At 38.2% G+C, this 25,123-nt stretch overlaps 3 protein-coding genes across 3 annotated transcripts in view; 2 read left to right on the plus strand and 1 right to left on the minus strand.

The window, feature by feature from the left end:
• ddx11 (DEAD/H (Asp-Glu-Ala-Asp/His) box helicase 11) overlaps window positions 1-1,715 on the minus strand; it is a 19,459-nt gene extending 17,744 nt beyond the window's left edge. Inside the window, exons 1-4 of the mRNA XM_053622566.1 lie at window positions 1,489-1,715; window positions 1,295-1,406; window positions 921-1,063; window positions 613-699 (exon numbers count right to left, since the gene is read on the minus strand). Coding sequence (XP_053478541.1) covers window positions 613-699; window positions 921-1,063; window positions 1,295-1,406; window positions 1,489-1,623 — 477 coding nt within the window. The 5' untranslated portion in view covers window positions 1,624-1,715. The remainder of the gene's footprint in view (window positions 1-612; window positions 700-920; window positions 1,064-1,294; window positions 1,407-1,488) is intronic.
• Window positions 1,716-2,594: 879 nt separating this feature from the next.
• fkbp4 (FKBP prolyl isomerase 4) lies at window positions 2,595-11,791 on the plus strand. Its single transcript, XM_053622568.1, has 10 exons — window positions 2,595-2,960; window positions 4,058-4,202; window positions 6,063-6,205; window positions 6,285-6,405; window positions 6,918-7,074; window positions 7,228-7,318; window positions 8,135-8,218; window positions 8,324-8,509; window positions 8,945-9,184; window positions 10,640-11,791. The coding sequence occupies exons 1-10, from the start codon at window positions 2,871-2,873 to the stop codon at window positions 10,721-10,723; spliced, it is 1,341 nt and encodes a 446-aa protein (XP_053478543.1). The 5' UTR covers window positions 2,595-2,870; the 3' UTR covers window positions 10,724-11,791.
• Window positions 11,792-18,971: 7,180 nt separating this feature from the next.
• On the plus strand, window positions 18,972-20,304 carry LOC128606444 (macrophage mannose receptor 1-like). Its single transcript, XM_053622570.1, has 2 exons — window positions 18,972-19,774; window positions 20,266-20,304. The coding sequence occupies exons 1-2, from the start codon at window positions 19,029-19,031 to the stop codon at window positions 20,273-20,275; spliced, it is 756 nt and encodes a 251-aa protein (XP_053478545.1). The 5' UTR covers window positions 18,972-19,028; the 3' UTR covers window positions 20,276-20,304.
• Window positions 20,305-25,123: the final 4,819 nt, after the last annotated feature.

Consider the following 25,123-nt stretch of genomic DNA (forward strand, 5'->3'; position numbering starts at 1 on the left):
TTAAACAGGGTTTGTAGTAATCAGGCCTGGTTGTGTTTAGTCCAGCTGAATCCTATTATGAATGCAGCTTCATAGATTTGGGGAATTAGTAACTACAGGAGAAAATACATTTTCACACAGGCCCAGTTGATATTAGAGAACTTTTTTGTTGTTGTTGTTGCTTCAATAAATAACATTACCATTTAAAAACTGTATTTTGTGTTTACTCGGGTCGCCTTTGTTTTAATTTCTGAAACAATTTAGTAGAAGATATACACAAAAACAGAAGAAACCACGATGGGGGCAAATACTTTTTCACAGTACTGTGCATCAATGTAAGGGTTTATTTTTGGCGTCCATGTCTGATTATTTACTGCTAACAAAAGGAGGACCATTTTGGACATTTTGTGGAACTGAGCACAACAGTACCACCAGTAGGGCTGATTTCTTTCTAGGCCAGACTGTAGATTCAGTCATGTCAGGCGATTACACAGATTTGGTCTCTATTTGCGCTGATCGATGAGACCTCACGATCTAATCCTAATAATTTAATTGCCGAGCTATTGATAGATATTATATTTTAGCACCCATCTAATATCATGACCAGCCGTCACTGACGATACACAAACGGACTTTTCTCTTCATGGTGTATTTTAGCTGAGCGTTGTGTCTGATCATCTCCAGTCGGTCCTCTCTCCTCTTCCTTTTCATCTCTTCATCCTGGGGGAAAAAAGAAAGAAAGAAAGAAAGAAAGAAAGCAGGATATGAATATACAAATATGTTAATAAACTTTAGGGAATTATTGTACTTCTCCGATATAGCCATTTTCTTTCATGTACTAGATTTATCACACTTTGCACCTTTTTTTTTTTTTTTTTTACAACTTATTAATACATTTTGGTGCCAAGATATTCCATATTCAGATTGTTTCGGTTTCCCACCTTTAATTTGTTCACCAGCTCTCTCTCTGCTCTTTTCTGCACAAACTCTGAAACCCAGTCCAACTCTCCATCAACTCCGGCGCTGTTACTTTTCTCCTCCTCCCGAACCGTGATTCTGTCCCCGTCTTTTCCTCCTCCACCTACTGACAGCATCACGACGCATCAATTCATCCTGAGAGGAACTATGCAAGATTTGATGCACCACCCTGAAATGCGTGTATTCTTCTTTCCTGCTCTTTCCTTGTCACGAAATTGCAAAACTTCTCAAGACTTTATAGACGTGTGTGTGTGTGTGTGTGTGTGTGTGTGTGTGTATATAGAGAGAGGATATATATATATATATATATATATAAAAGAATCGATTCGTGAATCACCTGCGCTCGCGCTCACTGTGTGCTCCAGGAGCTTCTCAGCTTCTTGTCGTTTCTTCTCCTCAAAGTCTTTCAGCCATGTCAGAGCACCACAGATCAGACTCAGAGACTTCCCCTGGAAATCATAAACCGGTAATGAACCCCGCCACTAGTGTCAAAACATGGACAGATAAACAGAACGATCCGTGAAGACTGACCGTGCCGGTGGGGCTCTCGAAGATGCCCACTTTGCCCTCCTCGAGCACGGTGTACAGCGCCTCCATGAAGCGCTCCTGGATCGGATACGGCTTAAAGGGAAACGGGAAGCGATTGACTCCATCCCCGCTCTCCATTTCGACCACTCCGGTGACTCAGATCTAAGCTGAAATACCTGTGCTTTTAGTATGGCGATCGACGAAAGATACTTCAGCTGCTTGCACTACTAAACTTCCTCGAAGGTCCGCGCCATAGATATGTCTCAGCCAATGAGAACGAGACTCAACCTACTCCGGTTAGGGATCATCATCAAATTACCACTTTCATCAAATGAAACATTAGACCCTATCTAACCCTAACTCTGTGCTAACAGACTCAACAAGAAATCTTTTTACAGAGTGTCAAAAAACCATTCACTCCTTTTTTTTCTTTCTTTTTTTTTTACTAAGTCCAGCAGTATAAGTGTAAGTTCTTTTGGCATGTGGCATTCATGTTGTACAATGATGAATCATTTGCTCCATATTTATTTTTAAATGCTGCCTATATCCACCGATGAATAACAGGGGCTCGTTCATTCTCTGTGTTTTACCTCCATGAAAATATAAAGTTAGTAAGTGGAAGCAGTGCTAGCAACAAACAAACTAGGACTAGCTAGCTTATGGTTTACCAGATAAAATTATATAATAAAATAAAAATATTTATACATACCTGTCCACATACAACCAGAATGTTTATTTGTGTTCTTATCACTTTAATTTCTCCTACATCAGGTACACATAAATGTCAGGAAAACCTATTTCTGCCCACATGCCAATGTACATGGACTACAGGTTCTTGGACAAGCTGTAAGATTCACCGTCGAGTCCAACTGCATTTAATTTAAGCCGATGATCGTTAGTTATAGTAGCGTTTTCGCAGCTTCCCCTATTAAAACCAGCCATTTTGCTGGATGTTTTTCCACTCGTCCGGCCAAGGGGGGCGTGTTCTGGCATGAAAGTGACGTCATGCATACCCTCTATTGCCCGACTTTCGTTCTGCAGCTGTTCAGTAATTTATAGACAGGCCCTGGAAGCGCAGTTCGTCTCCCTTCCAATCGCTCTGGAAAGTTCGCTGCCCTTCCTCCTGCTGAACAGTCTAGAAGGTGCTGCACGCCTATAAGTTCACTCTCTCGCTCTTACATACACACATATATATCGATATACAAACACCAACCTCTTATATTACTTTCTGGAATTTGATACGGGCTACAAAGACATCGTTTTAAACAAGGACTAGGAAATTATCTGACACCGTCTGGGCTGCACCTCAGCTAGTTAACACTCCACACACACCCCATCAACTCAGTCAGCAGGTGGACCTGAACCTCACACATTGTAGTGCAAACATGACTGCAGAAGAAGTCTCAAACGACGGGCAGAGCATCACTATGCAGGGAGACGACATCACTCCTAAGAAAGATGGAGGAGTTTTGAAGGTAACTTGATTTGTTTACAAGTGTTATTGCACAGTCGGTGCTTGGTGGTGACTAGGCCAGTGTGAAGACCGGCTAGCTGGCAAACCAAGCCCTAACTTTCCTCACAGTGCCTTGTAGAAATGCATTAGCAAGTTAACGTGGATTCAAACGGAACTGTAGAACACCTGAGAATCGCACAAAGCTACAGCTAACATGCTAGTGATGCTAACATGGCTACCTAGCTAGCTGGTCGCATGGCAATAAGTAGCTTCGCAAGGTGTTTTTGAAAACAGCAATATGTGTGTGTATATATATAAAACTATATCTACTCATCCACCATATAAATATTAAGTTATATGTGTATATTTTGACGGGGCAAAATATACAAGAAGCCCGTTTTGCAGTACAAAAAAGGAGCTTTAATTACTCAGGTGTCCATTTCATGCTTCCAGAAAGTACCACGGAAATTCTGGAGGCTTCCCGAGCGCGCGCTCACTGTAACTCTTTAACTTAAATACAAATTGTTTTAAACTGTTTAAAGGTACAATAGGCGTTTTGTTTCTTTCTTTGTTTCTTTTTTTTTTTTGGGTGTACACGTAATCTGGAAGATATATGAGAACATGAACCTTGGAGTAAGCGTTAGCAAAAATTGTATTATATCGCTGATAAAAACCCCATTTAGAAAGCAGTTTTCCGGGCCGGAAAGATTGTTTGTGTTTGGATGGGGCTTGTATCAGCAATTAAATTTTTAATTTTTTTTTAGGACACAATACTCTATAGGGTGTCTGAAAAGTCAGGAAGATGTTGAGAAAGTATGTCAATTTGATTATATTGAACAAAATCCTCCCCAAAACATGATTACAGTGGCTGGGAAAATGTGTAGCGTGTATGTCGTAATTAATAATAAATATACACTGATACATACGTAGTTTTATTCTAATAGGTTCTTGATTACTAGTCTACGGGCTGCCTAGATCATGTCGGTAGTACCGTGACTAATCTTACCTAATGTACCTTTAGACTCTATATGTATTTATGTCCTTAACTATCTAATTGGTTACCTCGTATTAATAATGCCCGTCTCTTTCGTAACGTGACTTCCTTGTGTCTGCCTGTAGCTGGTGAAGAGAGAGGGCACAGGTACAGAGTTACCTATGACAGGTGACAAAGTGTTTGTGCATTACGTCGGCACTCTTTTGGACGGCACTCAGTTCGACTCCAGCCGTGACCGAGGAGAGAAGTTCTCGTTCGAGCTAGGAAAAGGTGGGTTTGGATGTATTGCATAAACTTTCTTGCAAATAAGATGCGCGCAAAAACCTGCCAAGGTAAGTCTATAATTATTGGCACCCTTCAGAACTCTGAACAAAAATTATTATGGAGAGTAGGGATGTAACGGATGATCAGATAACGAGTTTGAAACGGTGCACTGTTTATTTTAAAAAAAAATTTTTTTTTCTAAAGAAAGTTTGCCGTAATAGTTCACAGGGAACCGGAGGAGTGCATCGGGACTGGGATTCCATGCGACATAAAAATAAATAAATATATATATTGGTCATAATGTTATCAAAACTCCGGAGTAACACAGATGGAACTATGGGAGTTCTGTTGTGATAAAAAAAAAAAAAATCCAAAATAAATAAAAAAAAATAAGGGTGTCTACTTTGAAGATGCTAAAATGTTAAAATATTTTATCATCTTCAAAGTAGACACCCTTTTTGCCTAGATGTTCCAGAAATGTATTCTTGGCATTTTCTCGACCGATTTCTTGAGGAATTTCCCTGAGATGTTTTTAAACAGTATTAAAGGAGTTCACACCGACGCTGGACTCTTATCGGCTGCTTTTCGGAATATTCCGCTCCTAGTCGTCCGTTTATAAAAAGGATTTTTTATGTAAATAAAATGTTAGTTTTCTACTGAATACATCGGCACGATTATATTTTTGTCTACGACACCGATTTCACACATTTAATCATACACCTTCAGATCAAAAGGTTTTTAAGATCATGAGAAACGTTTTAGTTGAGCGCCCACAAACTTTTGACCGGTTGTATACATCTCTAGTTGACACCAATTGTGAACAGAAGCCAGAATTCCCACACAGAATCTCCTTCAGGTTTAGACTATGCTAATTATTTCTATCAGAAAATCAGTGTGCGACATTGCAGTAGAAAATATGGAAATATGATCAAAATATCATGAGATGATTCTTGAAGCCATTTCTACGATGCACGATCTATAGGTAACAAACTGCCAGCAAAAACAGTAGTATTGCATTAAAAAAAAAAAAAACTTGTTCAATACTCTTTTTTTTTTTTTTCCTTTCTTTTTAAGTAATTTTTTTTATATATTTAAAAATAGTTATTTTTATTTTTAAATCGAACACTGAAAGGAGAAAAATGTAAATCTGTGGAGGATTGAAGATTAGGTACAAAATCTTAATAAAACAAAAGGATATCAGGATCTCCACGATATTAAAAGAAAACATATTGTGATACAATTTCTGATGCTATTGATATTGAGTCATCATATCGCCCCAGCCCTAGCACACTCCCCAGTTCACGCACACGTTCAGAGCTCGAAGGCAATAGGTAACCCCCTAGAACTGTTTCACAGGCGTTCGTCGCCTAAAGATGGTGAGGTGTATTAGGATTAAGTAATGATGTGTTAATTTCCAATTTTTTTTTCCACCCTGTCTATTTTCAGTAGCTCCAGTAGTCCGACCTAAATACCGCCTTACTGAGCTCCAAAATGAAACCATGTTTGTTCCACATTTCTGTACAAACTGGGCTGAAATGATCAAACGAAATGCCAACATGAAGCCACCGCACCGTATAGCACACGAGTTCCTAATTTTATTAGACAGGAAGCGACTCAGTGCTGTGTGTGTGTGTGTGTGTGTCGTAAATTTGAAATAAGAGGGTGCCAATAATTTTGGAAACAATTTTTTTTTTTTTTTTTTTGCAGAAAGTTAAGACTTATGTATCTAGCCTATGCTCTGTCCCAGTATGATCAAGTCTAAACTGTCATGTTTCACGTGTGCTCATTTTTATGAATGGTGTGTGTGTGTATATATATGCGTGTGTTTGATATATATGGATTGAATATGGATTGAATATCTTGCAGGTCAGGTGATTAAAGCATGGGATATCGGTGTGGCGACGATGCGCGTTGGTGAAATCTGTCAACTGATTTGCAAACCTGAGTATGCGTATGGATCTGCTGGAAGCCCCCCCAAAATCCCACCCAGCGCCACCCTGGTGTTCCAGGTACCGTCTCGCTCAGTGCTTATTCTTCAGGTGGCAGAAACGTTTGAGCTTTCGCTTAATTTTCGTGTTTGTGGTGCAGGTCGAGTTGTTTGACTTTCACGGTGAGGACATCACAGAGGATGAAGATGGTGGAATTGTACGTAGAATCATCACTAAAGGAGAGGGTTACAGTAAACCAAACGAGGGTGCATCTGTGGAAGGTAACAAACACACACACACACACGAGATCTCTGCCCTGAAACACATAAAATATGTTTATAATGAAGTAATTGGGGTGTGTTTAGTGTTTCTGGTGCTAATTTATTGGGCTGGGTGTGTTTTCATTATTCCCGTTCAGAAGTTAGTGGTTTTGTACCACGATGATGTCACAGAGGGACATTCGTATCGCTAGTGCAGTTACAGCTGTGTTTTTAATAGGAGAAACATTTCAAGAATCTCAGATATAAAGGTTATGAGTCAGGTTTGCTCCTACAAGTAAAATAGACTGACATGTAGGTGGAAGACATATCAGAATTTCTTTCTAAACATTTTTGGATGTTGGAGATCACGTGTCATTCATAAATATCGATGTACAAATCATTCAGGGTGGATTTTTTCTTTAAAAAGACAGCAGTGCCCTTCGATTCATTCATACCGAATAAAGACTCGTCGTGACCGGATTGGAAGAAGGAGAAGCTTTTTGCTTTTTAACGTCGTCCTCTCTATCGTTCAGTGCATGTCGAGGGAACGCTCGAGGGCCGCGTGTTCGACGATCGGGATCTGACGTTTGAGGTGGGAGACGGAGAGGGTCTCGACCTGCCGGTCGGAGTGGAGAAAGCGCTGCAGGCTATGGAACAGGGGGAGGAGTCCTTGTTCATCATCAAACCAAAGTAATTACACTCTTACACACTGTAAACGCAGTTCTTCACAAGTTAGTCAGGTTACTTATCCACCGTTAGCAAGCACGTACTCCTTTACGAGCGCAAGGTTCTGCTGTTCTTTTTTTTTTGTGCCGATTCAGCATTGTCATTGTGTACTTTCAGATACGGCTTTGGGAACGCAGGGAAACCCAAATTTAACATTCCACCTGGTGCAACACTGCAATACAAAATCAGACTCACAAAGTTCGAGAAGGTGAGTGTGCTCGAACGTTTATACACGTGCAAACGACACCAGTGCCTCTGAAATCCAAATCGGGTGTTTCAGGACGTTTTGTGTGTACCGAAATGATCAAATATCTGAAATAAATTGAGATATTTCTGGAGATATTCTTGTCTTAATTTTATAGTTCATCATTAACAAAGAAAACGTTAAATATTTGATGATTTCATAACTAGGCCCACTTTTTTTAAATCATATTTCTACAGTTACTTCCCCTCATTAGTGCGTTAGTGGCCAAAAAATGGCTCTCGGTGCGTTTTGGAAGCGCGTCTTGCCGTACACTATTCCCTTTTCCAATCTTTGCTTGGTTGGGGGGAAAAAATTCTTAGCTAGCTTTTTTCAACCAGCCACAAGCACTGACTTTTCCTGCTCACTCAATTTTCTAGCATCTATTTTTACCACGTTGGTTCAAGTGTGGTCATGGCGAGTAGCTCCACCTCATGCATTCCTTCACCCATCCTCATTAAGAGCTTTATTGTGGTCAAGGTTGCTGTGTAGGCAGAGATTAGTCCACCAGAGGACATAAGTGTTAGGTTAGGTTAGACTGGCCACACGTAAAGATTTTAAGCCCGATTTGCACCCTCCCCAACGCTCGGCTCGATTCGAGGCGTGTCTCTGTTTACTTTAGATCTAATTAGATAGAATTCAAGCATGCTTAAGTAGATGTAATTATGTCATTAAATAAACGTGTAGTAAATAAACATGACCTTGTTTTCAAGGCTTTCAGATATGTTTGTGTGTGTTTGTGGGGTGTGGTGTTCTTCATCTACCTTCATTACTGTCACCTAGGCTAAAGAATCCTGGGAGATGAACACCGGTGAGAAACTGGAGCAGAGCGTTATCATCAAAGAGAAAGGAACTCAGTACTTCAAAGTATGAGCTACACATCGACATTTTCGATCGTTATCCAGCTGATCGTTAAATTCCAAGCTGCCTGTTATGTTTATTTTTTTTTTTATCCGTTTGTTTGTGTCGTAGGTTGGTAAATATAAGCAAGCGGTGGTGCAATATAAGCGCATCGTGTCGTGGCTGGAGCACGAGTCCAACCTCGTGGGCGAGGACGAAGAGAAAGCCAAAGCCCTGAGACTGGCGGCTCACCTCAACCTGGCCATGTGCTACCTAAAACTCCAGGAGCCCAGCCCCGCCCTCGAGAACTGCGACAAGGTCCAGGACCTTTAACCGCCGCTAATCCGACACATCCGTATTCCCCTACATACGTTGTTGTAACGATGTCATTTATAGTTGTGCGTCTATAGCAACACTATATGTGCGTTCATATCACACTAACCGTGAAAGTGAAAGATGTCGTCATGATTTAAAGCCTTTAAAGTTTTTTATGTTTGTAATTTGCCATTATAGAGGAATATTCTTGGATAATGGTTAATTATTTGGGGTATTTATTTCTCTAAAATGTTTTTAATGATTGCTTTTGGTTAAATTCAAACGTGTTTTGTTTAGTCGTCGTGCTAACATAGCTTCGATCAAGAATTTTGCCTATACGTTTGAAGTATTCTTCTTCCACCCTTCTGCTGTGTTCTTGTCATTTTCTCATGGCTGTAAAACCCTGGTTCCTAATTGGTTTCTGGTGTCTCTTCATAGGCGCTGGAACTGGATGCGAATAACGAAAAAGCCCTGTTCAGGCGAGGAGAAGCGTTGTTCGTGATGAAGGAATTTGATCTGGCGAGAGAAGACTTCCAGCGCGTGATACAGCTGTATCCGAGCAACAAGGCGGCGAAGAGCCAAGTGCAGCAGTGCCAGAAACACATCAAGGAGCAGCACGAGAAGGACAAACGCCTGTACGCCAACATGTTCCAGAAGTTTGCCGAGAGGGACGCTAAAGTAAGCGGTGTAGAGTTCGTACGGATGACCATTATGGAACCATCATATTAAATTGATTGACAATTCTAAGCTTTATAAGCTTGATGCTGGTAAAGTCGTGTTGTGTCAGGTGTCATTTAAATTTTTATTTATTTATTTTTAAAGGCGCGATGTAGTGATTTTACTCTGACACAGAGGCTCAGGAACAGGGCTCTGTCATAATCGCTGCTTTAGTATGAGGTTAAGTCACATGGCGACGTTTCAAGGTTTGGTTGATTGGATGGCGCGTTATAATTTTGGCTGGATTCGGTGCTTCCTCTTATACACAGAGAAAGCAACAAAATATACGGTTCAGCCGATATTTGTCCCCTTGCTACGGTGGATATGGGAGACACCTGAAAACTATGCTGTCACGCTTCTCCTGGGTTACGAGGGAAATGAGGTGATGAGAGGCAGGCTTGGGATAACTCGAAAAAAAAAAAAAGGCTCTTTTATTGCCCGTTAATACTTGGTTATATGTATAATAAATATGAGCTGTGAAAAATTGTTTTTATTGTTTAGCCTTTTGATCTTCTGTTAAAAAAATTCACAAAAATACTCGGCTCTCACGGATATCAAACAATTGCAAACACAACACAGGTTTATCCAAGAAAAAATGAAATCTTAAAACTAATCTGAAAAGCGAATTCACGTGTGGTATTGGTTGTTTTCTTGTGATTTTATCTCCGTGAACCAGTGAATTCATGAGCCTCTGTCTTGAGCCAATAGAAAACAAGAGGGTGGAACTGTGGTTTGTTTGGTCAGTACAGAGAAACTTCGGAGCCACTTATTGTTCCACGCTGGACTTCTGTCTCACCGTTTTCTTACTGTTGGCTGGTGCACGTTAGGGGGGGAAAAAAGAGCTGTTTTGTCTACTGAAATACAGCACGGTAGGATTTATTTGTTTGTTTGTTTTTGTCAGGCGATTCAACATCCTTCTTTTAACATTGTCGGTCATCTGAATCTTTTCTCCTGAGCCTTTGTGTCAGGCGTGACGTCAATACACGATGCCTTTATATGTCAAATCTCTCTCCGCTGTTTCTCAGCACCTTCTCTTAAAGGGAAAAAAAAGTACATACTGTTTCACATCCTGAAGATGTGAAAGAGTTTTTTTCTGATTGTTGCAACCAAAAATGCTTGATTTCACCGTGGCTTTTTTTTCTTTCTTTAAAATTTGGAGTTTGAATTGGTGTAATCGCAATTGCATGAAATTGTTGGTAAATGAGACCGTTAACGCACCTGAATTTGGCTGAATGCGCGTCATGATGTCACGTGACGCCGCAAGCTCTTCCGAATATCACGGCGTTTCCTGACATTGTGTTAATTTCTGCGATCGCAGATTCCTGAAGGGAGACGCGTAACGTAAGAAATATTGAAGATAAATGTCTTGTTCTAAAGAATTTATTTTTTCTGTGCTTTTTCTTCGTTTTCTTGCAGAAGGAAGCCGAGCAGGCAAAGAAAGATAGCGACGGCACAATGGAGATAGCAGAAAATGGTGCCCACGAGCAGACTGCAGCATAAATGTGTTAATATGGCTGGTTTTGTGTGTCTAATTAAATGTTTGTTTTTGTTTTTTTTAACACAGGTTTTCATTTTTTTTTTTTTTTAATAAACAGTTTGTACCTAATGAAATGAGTGCGTGTGTATAGGTCTGAAGCTGAACGTCTGATCTGTAGAATATTGTTTTTTTTTTTTTTCTTTAAGCCTCGCTTAATTTGCATTTGTGTTCATGTGAGGCAGCTAGTCGACCCAGCTGTATGCTTTTTGCTGCTATTCCGCATGATCGTGTAGAACCGAAGCCTGTAACGCTGAATGGAGAATAATTACTAGGCGTTAAATATTAAGCGGTACCACAGGGTCCGATAATGGGCCCGGCCCTGATGGCGCTACTAAACGATATATTGGAGCGCCACGACGTAGTGCTACTGTACAGAACAGATAAAGGCATGGAACTAAAACGATCATCATGGCGACACGACTGTTTGTTGGTATTCTTCATCTGGTTGTATACGTTTGATAGCTGTTTTTTAAAAATATCTTTCACTGTGTTCTGTTCATAAAGCTTTTAAACTCCCTATAATCCTTTTTTTTTTTAATTCACACAACTTGAAATCCGGTGTCGCGTTTTGTTTTTGGGGTTTTGGTTTTTTTTGTACATTTAAGAGGACAGCATGTACAGTAGGAGGAGCTTTTTATCATGGAGAACCGCTTAGTATCTGCTTGACTCGCTCTTGGAATTGTTAGGTTTTAGGCAGTCGTGGAGAAATCGATCCAGACTTCAGTTCTAGCCTACTTTAGTGCACAGAAGTCAGTTTTGTGTTAGTGCTGACTCGGATCAGGATCCTGGGCTCATATCTGTTTTTTTGTTTTGTTTTGTTTTGTTTTGTTTTTTTTCCCTGGACGAGGACGTTTGAGCTGAGGTTGTAAATTACTGAAATTTAGACGCGTTTCTCTCTCAGCAGTCCATATGCTTGCGCTGGTTTGTTTGAAATGCATGAACGGAGGTGAGTGAAACGCGTCAATTGTTCTGTTCTTGTGTCATTAATGCTCCAGTGGTGTCAAATAAAAGAATCCAATAAGCTAAAAAAATCATCTTTTTTCTTTACCCATCACATTCAGTTCAATTTTATTTACATTAAACACTGTCAGAAAGCAAATGTATAGAAATCTAGGTTTTAGATTTCTAATGAGCAAACCCGAGATGGGGAAGAACCCTTGAGAGGAACGTTACAAAATATCACCCAGTTCATTTGTTTTTAAACGTCTTAATAAAACAAAATAACGTAACACACCATTTATTAAATGTATTCTGTAAATTTTGTATAAACAGTGACATTACATTATGATATCTCTTCGATAAATGAGTGGAAAAGCATCGATATTGAAACGTGACCAGATTATAAGTACCATGTTGCACCGTTGATCCATCATAATGTCTGACTGAATATTGTCTGTCACTCATTTTCAGAGCTGGTTTGTGAAGCTGCAAAGCCACATGTTAAATGTTTATTTCATGTATAATGTGCTTCAAAACCTCAGGAGGCTTATAAGAAGTAAAATCAATATCTAAAGACACTGACATGTGAGCTTGGGAGGAGGAACTGAGGTTGATGTGGTCAAATTAGCAAACGATTAGCAAGTTATGCCAACGGCTGGTTGTTATTTCTCTCCTTTCCCCTTCGTGGAACATAGTGTAAAGTCAGGGGGCGGATAAATAAAAAGGATCGACATTACCACCCAGAGAACACCATCCCCACAGTGAAACATGGTTTTGGCAGCATAGTGTTGTGGGAATGCTTTTCATCGGCAGGGACTGGGAAACTGGTGAAGGTTGAGAGTTGGATAGATTGAGCCAAATACAGTGCAATCGTAGAAGAAACCCTTTTCCAGTCTGCAAGAGATGTCAGACTGGTGGATGTTCACCTTCAAACTGGATGGCATACTGCAAAAGCTACACTGGAGTGGTTCAAAACCAAGACCCTGAATGTGTTAGAAGTGGAAAGCCAGGCCTCGAGGCCATTAAGAATCTATGGCAAGAGTTTGAGCAATTTTGCCAAAAGAAATGTGCAAAACTGTCAAGATATATATATATATATATATATATATATATATATATATATATATATATATATACAATTCTGATCTATATCTGACATCCATGAGGACTTGCAGCTGCAAGTATTGACTTTGGGGTGGGGGTATACATTAGTCCCCTTTCAAAAGTATTGGAACAGCAAGGTCGATTATTTTGGGTTTGAGCTCAAAAGATGAATGAGACAATAGATCAGAATTTCAGCTTTCATTCCCTGATATTTCCATCTTAATGTGTTTAAAAATGTTAAACATGGCAAATTTGGTTTGAACTCACCCATTTGTCAAGTGATCAAAAATATTGGCACGTGACTGACGGGTATTTCTTGTTGCACAGGTGTGTCCTGTTCATTGTTGAAACAATGAATTGTTTTGAATGTGTACTCTTGGTCTGAGCCCTAGGTTTTGCCTGTTTAGACTGCATTTGTTGTTAAAAATAATAAACCAACATGAAGACCAGAGAGCTGTGTATGGGAGAAAAGCAAGCCATTTTGAAGCTGGGAAAAGAGGGGAAATTGATGAGAGCCATTGAAAGCATTGGGCATAGCCCATACGACAGTTTGAAATGTCCTGAAAAAGAAAAAGAAAAAAAACACTGGTGTACTAACAACCAGACATGGAACAGGTTTGCCAAGAAAACAACAGCAGCTTCATCGTCCACCCAGGACGTCTAATGGTACATGCACATCAAATATGGTGAAGACCGAACAAAGATTTCTAAAGGCAGCTTTTAATGTAAATGCTTCTTGGGAACAGCAGATGGTGCTGTGATATTAGGAACAGGAGACTGCCCATGTTGGCTGGAAAACTGCTCTTCTTCCTCACTGAAAGTGAAAGATTTTGACATGAAGCTCTACTCTTCATAATATAATGATTGTTGTGAACTCAAATGCTTGATCTGCACAATAAAGGAGTTTTTTTGTTTTGTTTCATTTGTGTCATTTCCCCCCATTTGACTGTATGTAAAATGGATTCGAAAGAGTTTTAAATGACACAGGAGTACATATATATATCACTTAGACACCTGCATTTAAATGTCCAGATTACTATAAACATGCGTCAAAAGAAACACGTTTCTTCTTTCTTCATTTAACTTCTTTCATCTCTGGATTGTGAATATACCAATGCATTTAGAATTTTAGGATGTCCGTGTCTGAAAAACACTGACCAATTCATTCATTTATTTATTGTGTAATCAGGTTTAATCAAAATAGAAACTTACAGTGAGGGAAAAAAGTATTTGATCCCCTGCTGATTTTGTACGTTTGCCCACTGACAAAGAAATGATCAGTCTATAATTTTAATGGTAGATTTATTTGAACAGTGAGAGACAGAATAACAACAAAAAAAATCCAGAAAAACGCATGTCAAAAATGGTATAAATTGATTTGCATTTTAATGAGGGAAATAAGTATTTGACCCCTCTGCAAAACATGACTTAGTACTTGGTGGCAAAACCCTTGTTGGCAATCACAGAGGTCAGACGTTTCTTGTAGTTGGCCACCAGGTTTGCACACATCTCAGGAGGGATTTTGTCCCACTCCTCTTTGCAGATCTTCTCCAAGTCATCAGGGGATCAAATACTTTTTTCCCCTCACTGTACATTTCGGTGCAAATTTCAAACGTACACGAAATGTACCATAAAACAGAGAACATATTAATAAACAATTGTCTTGAAAGGTCGGGTTTAAGTTTTTATTTTTAAAGAAAGATTTTAGACAGTTTTAAGGTTTTAAAATATAACTTTAAAAAGGCTAAATCTGAGGTAGAATGTACCAAAACTGGAGTACCAAGTTTTAAGCGCTTTGTTCATTCATATATTTGAATTTAATTATCTGACAAAAGGTCAACAGGCAAATTATTATAGCTTCAAGAAACAGTAAATGTGAATATGACAAACAGGTGCATCTCAAAAAATTTGAATATCGTGGAAAAGTTCATATTTTCTGTAATTTAATTAAAAAAGTGGAACTTTCATATATTCTAGATTCATTACACATAAAGTGATTTTTTTTTTTTTTTTTTTTTTTTAATCTTGATGATTATGGCTTACAGGTCACAGGCTCAAGGAATTCCAGTATCTCAGAATATTAGAATAAAGAATTTATAATGCAGAAATGTCGACCTGAGAAGATCTCTAATCAGCGAATTAACTCAAAACACCTGCAAAGGTTTCCTGAGGCTTTAATCACTCAGTCTGGTTCAGTACACAACCACAATCACGGGGAAGATGAAAGTAAATGTTGCTTTTCATTTGGAAATCAAGGTACCAGAGTCTGGAGGAAGAGTGGAGAGGAACAGAATCCACGTTGCTTGAAGTCCAGTGTGATGTTTCCACAGTCAGTGATGATTTGGGTTGCCATGTCATCTGCTGGTGTTGGTCCACTGTGTTTTCTCAAGTCGAGAGTCGATGCAGCATCTACCAGGAGATTTTAGAGAACTTCATGCTTCCATCTGCTGACAAGCTTTATGGAGATGCTGATTTCCTTTTCCAGCAGCCAAAACTATTAGTAACTAGTTTACTGATCATGGGATTACTGTGCTTGATTGTCCAGCCGACTCGCCTGACCCGAACCCCATAGAGAGTCTATGAGAGACACCAGACCCAACAATACAGACGAGCTGAAGGCCGCTATCAAAGCAACCTGGGCTTCCAGAACACCTCAGCAGTGCCACAGGCTGATCGCCTCCATGCCACGCCGCACTGATGCAGTAATTCCTGCAAAAGAATTAAAACCCCGACCGAGTATCAGTGCATAAATTAACATACTTTTCATCAGGTCGACATTTCTGTATTAGAAATTCTTTATTCTAATATTTTGAGATCCTGGATGTTTGATTTCCGTGAGCTGTAAGCCGTAATCATCGAGATTAAAACAAAAAAAGCTCAAAATTTTTCACTTCATGTGTAATGTATATGAAAGTTCCATGTTTTGAATTATATTATGGAAAAAAATGAACTTTTCCACGATATTCAAATTTGTTGAGATGCACCTGTAATTTAATAAGAAACATAATAAGAGACACAGAATCACACAGGACTGATTGATACTGGCCATATTGTGTACCAAATGACAAAGGTCAACATATTTGGTATAAATATTAGTGACCATACACTTTTGAGAATTGTGACACCAATGTTGTGATAAGGAAAACCCTTAAGCCTTATTAGCTAAAAATAATACTTATCAATTATGCCCATTTTACAAATCTGTAGAGGCTTAAATATTTCAAAGGTGGACCAAAAAGTATTTTGAGTAGGTCTTATGGTTCAGGATATTTGGTCTGTAGTGCTCCAGCAAGCTGATGCAAGTCTCCTCATTTGCCTGAAGCGTAGAGAGAATGCTGTGTGTCGTATCTGGTGTTTCTGTACCTTACAGGCTTTGCTCCTCATCACATTTTAGCAAAGAAATAAAAATCACTGAAATATGTTCTGAAAGCAGAAATGGACTTTTCACCTCGCTGAACCATGACAATCATGATACTTTCTGCTCTGAGAACACATTTCAATCAGCAAAACTCCTATATTCAACATTTCTCACAGTCTTTTTTTTATTTAAACTGTTGCCAAATTTTTTAGTCAAAATTCATTTACAGGGTCAGAACACTGGCATCGTAGTCACGTGTGAATCTTTACTTCTATCCACAAAACAGACAAGATGAAATCAAGACCAGAAAAAAAGATTTGCTAACAGCTAAAATGCCTACGTAAATGGAAAGGAGGAAACGATGAAACTAAAAGAAATATGGTTTCGAATTACTAGCAGTAAGACTTTGCAAAACAAGACACATGCAAAGGATGACCTAAAGCAAGCAAAAGACAAGACACAGGGGAAACAAATGATGGAAGAGAGTTGCCATGGTGAGCCAGGTAAGATGACGTGAGTAACAGGAAGATTTACAATTCCTCTGATTCCTCTTAGCGAGGACTAAAAAGGCAAATAGGAGAGGGCAACACAGTCACTACATCTCAGGAAAAATGGACGGTGATGATGGTGAAAATGTAAAGGGGCTCTGTTCATGGAGGTTGGAGGAATCAGTCCAACAGATGAGCAGAGGTTTAGAGAAAGGAAGAAATATTGAAAGTGAAACTGGATAAAAGTAATAATGTGGGCAGGTATAGATGAGGAACATGTAATGTGGGTGGTAGGCTGCTGCATAATCTTGGTCTAGTTATGGTAAATGCTCTGCACTTATATAGCGCTTTACACTGTGTCTCATTCACACACCAGTGTAGCACCATGCAAGGTGCTAATTTGCCATCGGGAGCAACTTGGGGTTCAGTGTCTTGCCCAAGGACACTTCGGCATGTGGAGTCACGTGAGCTGGGAATCGAACCGCCAACCCTACGATTGGTGGAGAGCCCGCTCTACCAACTGAACCATAGCATGCCCAGTTTTGGCTAAGCCATAGTTATACTTGAGCTTTAGCTGGGATTGTGGAGCATCCAGGAGTGGCTGATTAAAACGATGTTTTATCTGCTTATAAAGAGTTTATTATTGAAATTTGAATTAAAGTGTAATAATGGAGTCTTGCTACTAGTTTATCATGTAGTTTTCCATGAGGATTTTGATCATCCCTTCTCTGCTTAGGCACAGGGATCTAACCATTCTGAATACTGATTAGACTTCAGAAAGCTAAAAGACACTACAAGTTGACTGCATAGATGAACTGAAGTGGTTTGATAAATTAGCAAGTAATTCTTTAAACAAAAAACATGTGAGCTTAGTCACAGAGGAGGCTTTGGACTATTGTGCAACCTTCCATGTTGAAAATGTCTCAAGAATTTCTGCCTGCCTTAGAAGAAGAAGAAGAAGAAGAAGAAGAAGAAGAAGAAGAAGAAGAAGAAAAGTTAAGAGAAATGTGAAAATAAGCGTTATATGTAATCATTTAATAATTGGTAGTAGGAACTGGAAAGAATGGGGAGAGAACGAGGTGAGAATGTGGACTATATAAAATAATGAGAACATTGGATAAATTGCTTTGTTGGAAGCCAAAGTAAACCATCTAAGAAACTGTGTGTCAAATGAATAAATTTGCCATTGGCACAAATTTTGCTGTGAAAATCGATGCGTAAACTAAATCATCATGTATTTCTGACTGCCGCTAGGCTAAGGGCAATTTCTGGCACTTGCAAGCAAACCCAGCAGTAATCCTAACTTTATTAATCCTTAAAAATCTGTAAGAATCAAAATAATAATAATTACAGTATTATGTTAGCTTTAACTTTAAAACGGATTAATATTTGATATATTCTACCTGTTGTTTTTTAGTCTTGCATTTTGTAAATGTCATCTTTCTAGGAGCCAGGTTTCTGACCTTTCACGGACCAAACTTGTGTGTGAGATTATGAGTGTGAGTTGGGATAATTTTCTTGGTATAAAATCTGTAATCAGTTATTAATTACTAATCAGTAAAAGTGTCATAAGTAATACATTCCTTTATTCATTCATTGATTTATTATGATTTTGTCACCTTATAGAATATGGAATTACAGAATATACATGAAGGAAAAAAGAGGTTCCAATAATAAAAAGGTCATTTACAATAAGTTTACATTAATACAAGAGATCGTTTATAGTAAGGTAGATGTTCCCAAACTAAGGGTCGCAAGCCCACATGGGGTCGCTTGATTTACAAATGTAGTCACGAAAGAAACTCACAATGTCTTGACTTGGAAACCTAAAGGTCACAGATGTTTTGGCTCTGATGTACCATTTAGTGACTGCCATTATAACATTGTATATCATATATATATATATATATATATATATATATATATATATATATATATATATATATATATATATATATGATATACAATGTTATAATGTTATAATGATTCGTAATGATAATTTACAATGAGTTCACAATAATTTAAAAACCTTTTTAATATAGGAGTACAATAATAAATAAATGTCTCGATACACTAATAATGAACAAATAAGTGGAGAGTTATTGCCTAATACATTTAAACATTTATGTGGCAATATATCCTCTTTACCGGTTTACCTAATACTAGTTAATACAGTAGTAAACATGTAGAAACTAATTCTAATATTTAATTCTGTATATTCTGGTTCGAATCGGTTTTCTCTCCTCCCCATGCAAACCTTAGAGTTTACGTTTTTTTTTTGCATATGTTTACATTAAGTGATGTGTGGTTGGGAGAAATGTGCTGAGTTGGCACAGACGAGAGGAAAGATTGACAGAACTCAGATCCTTCAAAGCAGAGATGATGAAATTCATTTCGATTTTCTTCCTGGTAGGAAGTTGTGGCTTGGTTGAAGGTATGATAAGAGAATATATTTACTATCCTGGTGCAACATATTGGTATAATGCTCAGCGAATCTGCAGAGAACACCACACTGATCTGGCTACCATCAGCACTGCAGAGGAACAGCAGCGACTTGTAGAGAGTTTTGGTTTCAGCAGTGGGCCAGCTTGGATTGGGTTGTACACACAATATGTATACTCGGTATGGCAGTGGTCTCATGGAGAGCCAGTTTCTTTCACACCATGGTATCCTGGCTATCCTGATAAACATTATTACTCTTCTGGTAGTGGCGGATACAAAACCTGTGCTTTTTTGGAACAAGGACAATGGAAAAACGACTTCAGTTGGGCGCGTTATCCATACTACTGTTATAGATATTTGATTTTGGTGAATGAGAGTAAGACTTGGGAGGAGGCTCTTCGGTACTGCACCACTAAGTACACCGGCTTGTCCTCTCTGCCCTACGCCACACAAGTGCTTCAGGCAAAAACGGAGCTTGCACTGACCCAAACAGAGAGTGTGTGGACCGGCCTGCGCTTCATGGATGGAAACTGGTTCTGGCTGAGTGGAGAGCCAACGCAGAGTCTGGATTTACTTCCATCATGTCCAGCTCATCCTTATCGCTGCGGAGCTCTCAACAACAACACAAACATCTGGGAGAACCGAGACTGCAACGAGAAACTGAATTTCCTCTGCTACTGGAAGTGAGTAATAAATATCCAGAACAAGTCAGGATTTTATAAAAGTTAATCCTAATGACATCTTTGTGTTGTTTCTGTCTCAGAACTGAACATTACTTACATTACGTCTTAGTGGGGTTTGTGAAGAATGGATGGATTCTCCATGTTTAAATGTTATTACAGTAGTGGCAATCAAGACCCAATCTTATCAGATGTATTATATTACTGAGTTGTTATAGTTCTTAGACCATTTGACTGATTTCTTGAACTGAATGTTTAGTCCAATCTTCACATACTCATAAACCAGTGAACAAATACTTAATTGAGACTAATAGTTATTTAAAACAAAAAACAAAAAAACAAACAAACAAACAAACAAAAACGTTATGTGAATGGAAAGCTCAGGACTAATAAACCTCTGGGTTTCTGTAAATAGCCAAAATATTATTCTAAACATTTAAATATCAGCTCATAAAATAAATCTGTTATATGTATGTTTGTGTTTTATTATACAGTATTGTGTAGTGATCTCTGGCTGCACCCCTGCATTACATGTAAGTATCAGTTTACAGTCTCATGAAACATACATTAAAGATGCAGACAATGAAGCAACACTGTTCTCTCTCTGAACAGATGACTTTCCAAAAGAAGAAATCTCCTACAGGAAGATTACATGCATGACACTTTTCTTTTTTTTGTTAACTGATTAAGATGTAGCATATGTTTGTATAATATCATATCATATCATATCATGTCATATCATAGATGTATCATATGTTATTACTGATTAAGATGTAGCATATGTTTGGCTTTCTTTATTCATAGATAATTTATATAGCATTGAAACTGAATGTCAGGCTTAGATAGAGAGATAGATAGATAGACAGATAGATAGATAGATAGATAGATAGACAGATAGCTTTGAATGTTGTTTGTATGAAAAGCTATCTTGAGTAGGAATTCTGAAGAGAAAGACCGGTGGAACGGAAAGTGATTCGTCACCTCTCGTGTGAAAGTCAGTTTATTTGTTCTACATGATCAAGCAGAGAAAGTTTCATAGTAGTAGACCAATTATTTCAGCATTCTCTTTAGCGTACATCCCTAGCTCTTTTGCTTTGTATTGCCTTTGTTATAGCACAAAAAACAGCATAACTACGATTACCAACCTGTGAATAGTTTCAATGTACTAAATATGAGAATTATGCTAATTTAATCTAATTATATGCATGTAATTATGAATTCCCCTTGTTCACTTCTTGTGAAATGAACTCAATGATTCTACGAAAATGGTTTCCTCAGTACTGATTCATTAGGACTCAGAAGCAGACATTTATTGGAAATGGCTCAAAATAATGATCAGAGCAGATCAGATCAGAGAAAAATGATCAGATCATATCAGATCAGATCCTGGGGCAGGTTTTATGGTACGTTTGGTTTAATGGGTTTAAATCTATATTTATTTTCCATATTATGATTGTGTTAATCATCATGACCTGTTGTAGACTATAGATTTCACTTGTTAGCAACATGCTATTAATGTGCCTTAAATTACAATCAGTAAACATGTAAACAACAAATTAAAAATAAACATGTGATGCGTTTATAAAGGATATTGGTTGTTTTTTTTTCTTCTGTAGCTCCATAGCCATATTAAATGCCTCTGAGTATAATTACATCTAATGAATTATGTCTCCCCTGTTCATCTACCTCTGCTAAACAAACTAGTATTGTGTCTCAAATCACATCACGCACTACTCTAGACCATTATCGAGCACTAACACAAACTACTTTTCCTATTACAGTTAGTGTTAGAGTTTTAAAAAAACCCTCTCATCTCACGTAGACTTCAAACCTGCCGAAAGGTCTGTTCTGGGTGCCAGTCTTCTGGATTTACATAAGAAATCTTCTGGCTGTACATAAGATATGCAGGGAGCATGTAAACAATGCCACTCGTGCTTGCTGCTGCTTCTGCACGCGCATGCAAAATCATGTAGCAAGTATCACACCACCCCGGCATGGATTTTCCTAAAACACAACTCTTCCCACTAGACTGTTAAATCAGTGCAAGGAATATTCCATTCGTTTTACACATACGTCATGGATTCTTCAGTTAAGGGACAGAGCATATCCTACATACAGTCCTTTTAATGTTAAAAATGAAGAAATTTGTAAAAATAAAAGTATTTTATAAGTTACATCTAAAGGAAGTCTGTATACATATGGTATTCACTGCTTATATTTTTAAATAACTCAATTCGAATTATTTAAAATGCATGCGCTATGCTTGGAAAACGCACGCAATTTAACCTGTCCTCAGCAAGAGCTCATAATATCAAACTGCCAAACAGAGTGTTTAAAAATGCAACAAATTCATAAATATTCACTGAAAATGAAAGGCATATATCTGTAAGATACCAAATAATACATAAAGTAAATCTTAAATAATATTTCCCATAAAACTTCCCCCCGAAAATTTGTGTCCTCACTTTACATCAACTCTCTCATATTCTGTTTTAGAATCCTGAAAAAATCATGAAATGTCACTGTCAGCTATAACTCTGAGGACCCCTTTCCCAGAAATAATGCCTCTGCGGTCACAGCTTTAACATGTCAACACCGTCTTCCCATTGTGATCATTTCTGCCAATAATTGTGGGATTTTTACCATTATTTATTTATTTATTTATTTATTTATTATTCTTACCTTTTTTTTTTCTTTCTTTTTTTTTATTACAATTTGGAAGGTCAGCTATGCTTATTGAGGCAGCTTCAACTCAGGGAAAAACACAGTTAAGATGGAAAAATATTCAATTTTGTCAAGTCCATCAACTCCATAAGGTTTTATGTCTGATGGAGTTGACTTGCAAGGTAACAAGTCCTCACAAAAACTCTTTATATAGCAATGATATAATACCATTTTTTGAATACGGGGAATGATTCTAATTTTGTTTCATGATTTCAATTGCATGTATGTTTGGCCTGATTTACATGCCTTAGGTATGAAATAGGCTATATACATGAAATAGGCTATATACCTGAAATAGGCCATATACATGAAATAGGCCGTATACATGAAATAGGCTATATACCTGAAATAGGCCATATACATGAAATAGGCCGTATACATGAAATAGGCTATAGACATGAAATAGGCTATATACATGAAATAGGCTGCATATCTCATATTCGGTGCTACTATCACACAGGAGGAGATAATTGCTCTTCCGTCATTTGTTTTCAATAAGAGGTGGGTGAGCAGGAAAAACAAAGTGCATAGAGTTGCAGGTTGGAGATGTACAAGATGCAAACTTGTTACTCTGATGCAAAATTTCTCAACTTCTGAGGTAGAGAGAACGGCATGAGGAATGGACTACATTCCCAGTCTGGCTAGCAAATAATTGACACAGAAGTAGGAAATGAGCACATTATATGGTTAATCTTTCTCAGGTTGCAATTAAATTACCATCTTGGATGTAGCATTCCTAGCTCTTTTGCCTTGCAGTGCCCTTGTTATAGCACAAAAAAAACAGCATAACTACAATTACCAACTTGTGAATAATTACAATGCACTAAATGTGAAAATCCTGCTAATTTCATCTATTTATATATAACAAATTCTAATATTTAATTCTGTATATTCTGGTTCGAATATACAGCAGGTTTTCTCTCCTCCCCATGCAAACCTTAGAGTTTACGATCTTTTTGCATATATTTATATTAAGTGATGTGTGGTTGGGAGAAGTGTGCTGAGTTGGCACAGACGAGAGGAAAGATTGACAGAACTCAGATCCTTCAAAGCAGAGATGATGAAATTCATTTCGATTTTCTTCCTGGTAGGAAGTTGTGGCTTGGTTGAAGGTATGATAAGAGAATATATTTACTATCCTGGAGCAACAGATTGGGATAATGCTCAGCAGACCTGCAGAGAACACCACACTGATCTGGCTACCATCAGCACTGCAGAGGAACAGCAGCGACTTGTAGAAAGTTTTGGTAACAGCAGTGGGCCAGCTTGGATTGGGTTGTACACAAAATATCTATACTGGTCATGGCAGTGGTCTCATGGAGAGCCAGTTTCTTTCACACCATGGTATCCTGGCTATCCTGATGAACATTATTACTCTTCTGGTGGTGGCAGATACAAAACCTGTGCTTTTTTGGAACAAGGACAATGGAAAAACTATTTCTGTTGGATGGGTTATCCATACTACTGTTATAGATATTTGATTTTGGTGAATGAGAGTAAGACTTGGGAGGAGGCTCTTCGGTACTGCACCACTAAGTACACTGGCTTGGCCTCTCTGCCCAACGCCACACAAGTGCTTCAGGCAAAAACGGAGCTTGCACTGACCCAAACAGAGAGTGTGTGGACCGGCCTGCGCTTCATGGATGGAAACTGGTTCTGGCTGAGTGGAGAGCCAACGCAGAGCCTGGATTTACTTCCATCATGTCCAGCTCATCCTTATCGCTGCGGAGCTCTCAACAGCAACACAAACATCTGGGAGAACCGAGACTGCAACGAGAATCTGAATTTCCTCTGCTACTGGAAGTGAGTAATAAATATCCAGAACAAGTCAGGATTTTATAAAAGTTAATCCTAATGACATCTTTGTGTTGTTTCTGTCTCAGAACTGAACATTACTTACATTACATCTTAGTGGGGTTTGTGAAGAATGGATGGATTCTCCATGTTTAAATGTTATTACAGTAGTGGCAATCAAGACCCAATCTTATCAGATGTATTATATTACTGAGTTGTTATAGTTCTTAGACCATTTGACAGATTTCTTGAACTGAATGTTTAATCCAATCTTCACATTCTCATAAACCAGTGAACCAATACTTAATTGAGACTAATGGTTATTTAAAAAAAATAAAAAAATAAAAAAAAGGTTATGTGAATGGAAAGTTCAGGACTAATAAACCTCTGGGTTTCTGTAAATAGCCAAAATATTATTCTAAACATTTCAAATATCAGCTCATAAAATAAATCTGTTATATGTATGTTTGTGTTTTATTATACAGTATTGTGTAGTGATCTCTGGCTGCACCCCTGCATTACATGTAAGTATCAGTTTACAATCTCATGAAACATACATTAAAGATGCAGACAATGAAGCAACACTGTGTTCTCTCTCCGAACAGATGACTTTCCACAAGAAGAAATCTCCTACAGGAAGATTACATGCATGACACTTTTCTTTTCTTTTTTTTTCTTTACTGATTAAGATGTAGCATATGTTTGGCTTTCCTTATTTATGGGTAATTTATATAGCACTGAAACTGAATGTCAGGCTTAGATAGAAACATAGATAAATAGATAGATAGACAGATAGATAGACAGACAGACATATAGATAGATAGACAGATAGAT

Source organism: Ictalurus furcatus, chromosome 4, assembly GCF_023375685.1.
Source record: "Ictalurus furcatus strain D&B chromosome 4, Billie_1.0, whole genome shotgun sequence".
Taxonomy (NCBI): Eukaryota; Metazoa; Chordata; class Actinopteri; order Siluriformes; family Ictaluridae; genus Ictalurus; species Ictalurus furcatus.

Excerpts from the sequence above, each read along its gene's own strand:
- fkbp4 (XM_053622568.1), top strand. The coding sequence starts at position 2,871 with ATGACTGCAGAAGAAGTCTCAAACGACGGGCAGAGCATCACTATGCAG. Across the intron at positions 6,406-6,917 it reads CGAGGGTGCATCTGTGGAAG|TGCATGTCGAGGGAACGCTC; the intron begins GTAACAAACACA and ends TCTATCGTTCAG. Across the intron at positions 8,510-8,944 it reads CCCTCGAGAACTGCGACAAG|GCGCTGGAACTGGATGCGAA; the intron begins GTCCAGGACCTT and ends GTCTCTTCATAG.
- LOC128606444 (XM_053622570.1), top strand. The coding sequence starts at position 19,029 with ATGATGAAATTCATTTCGATTTTCTTCCTGGTAGGAAGTTGTGGCTTG.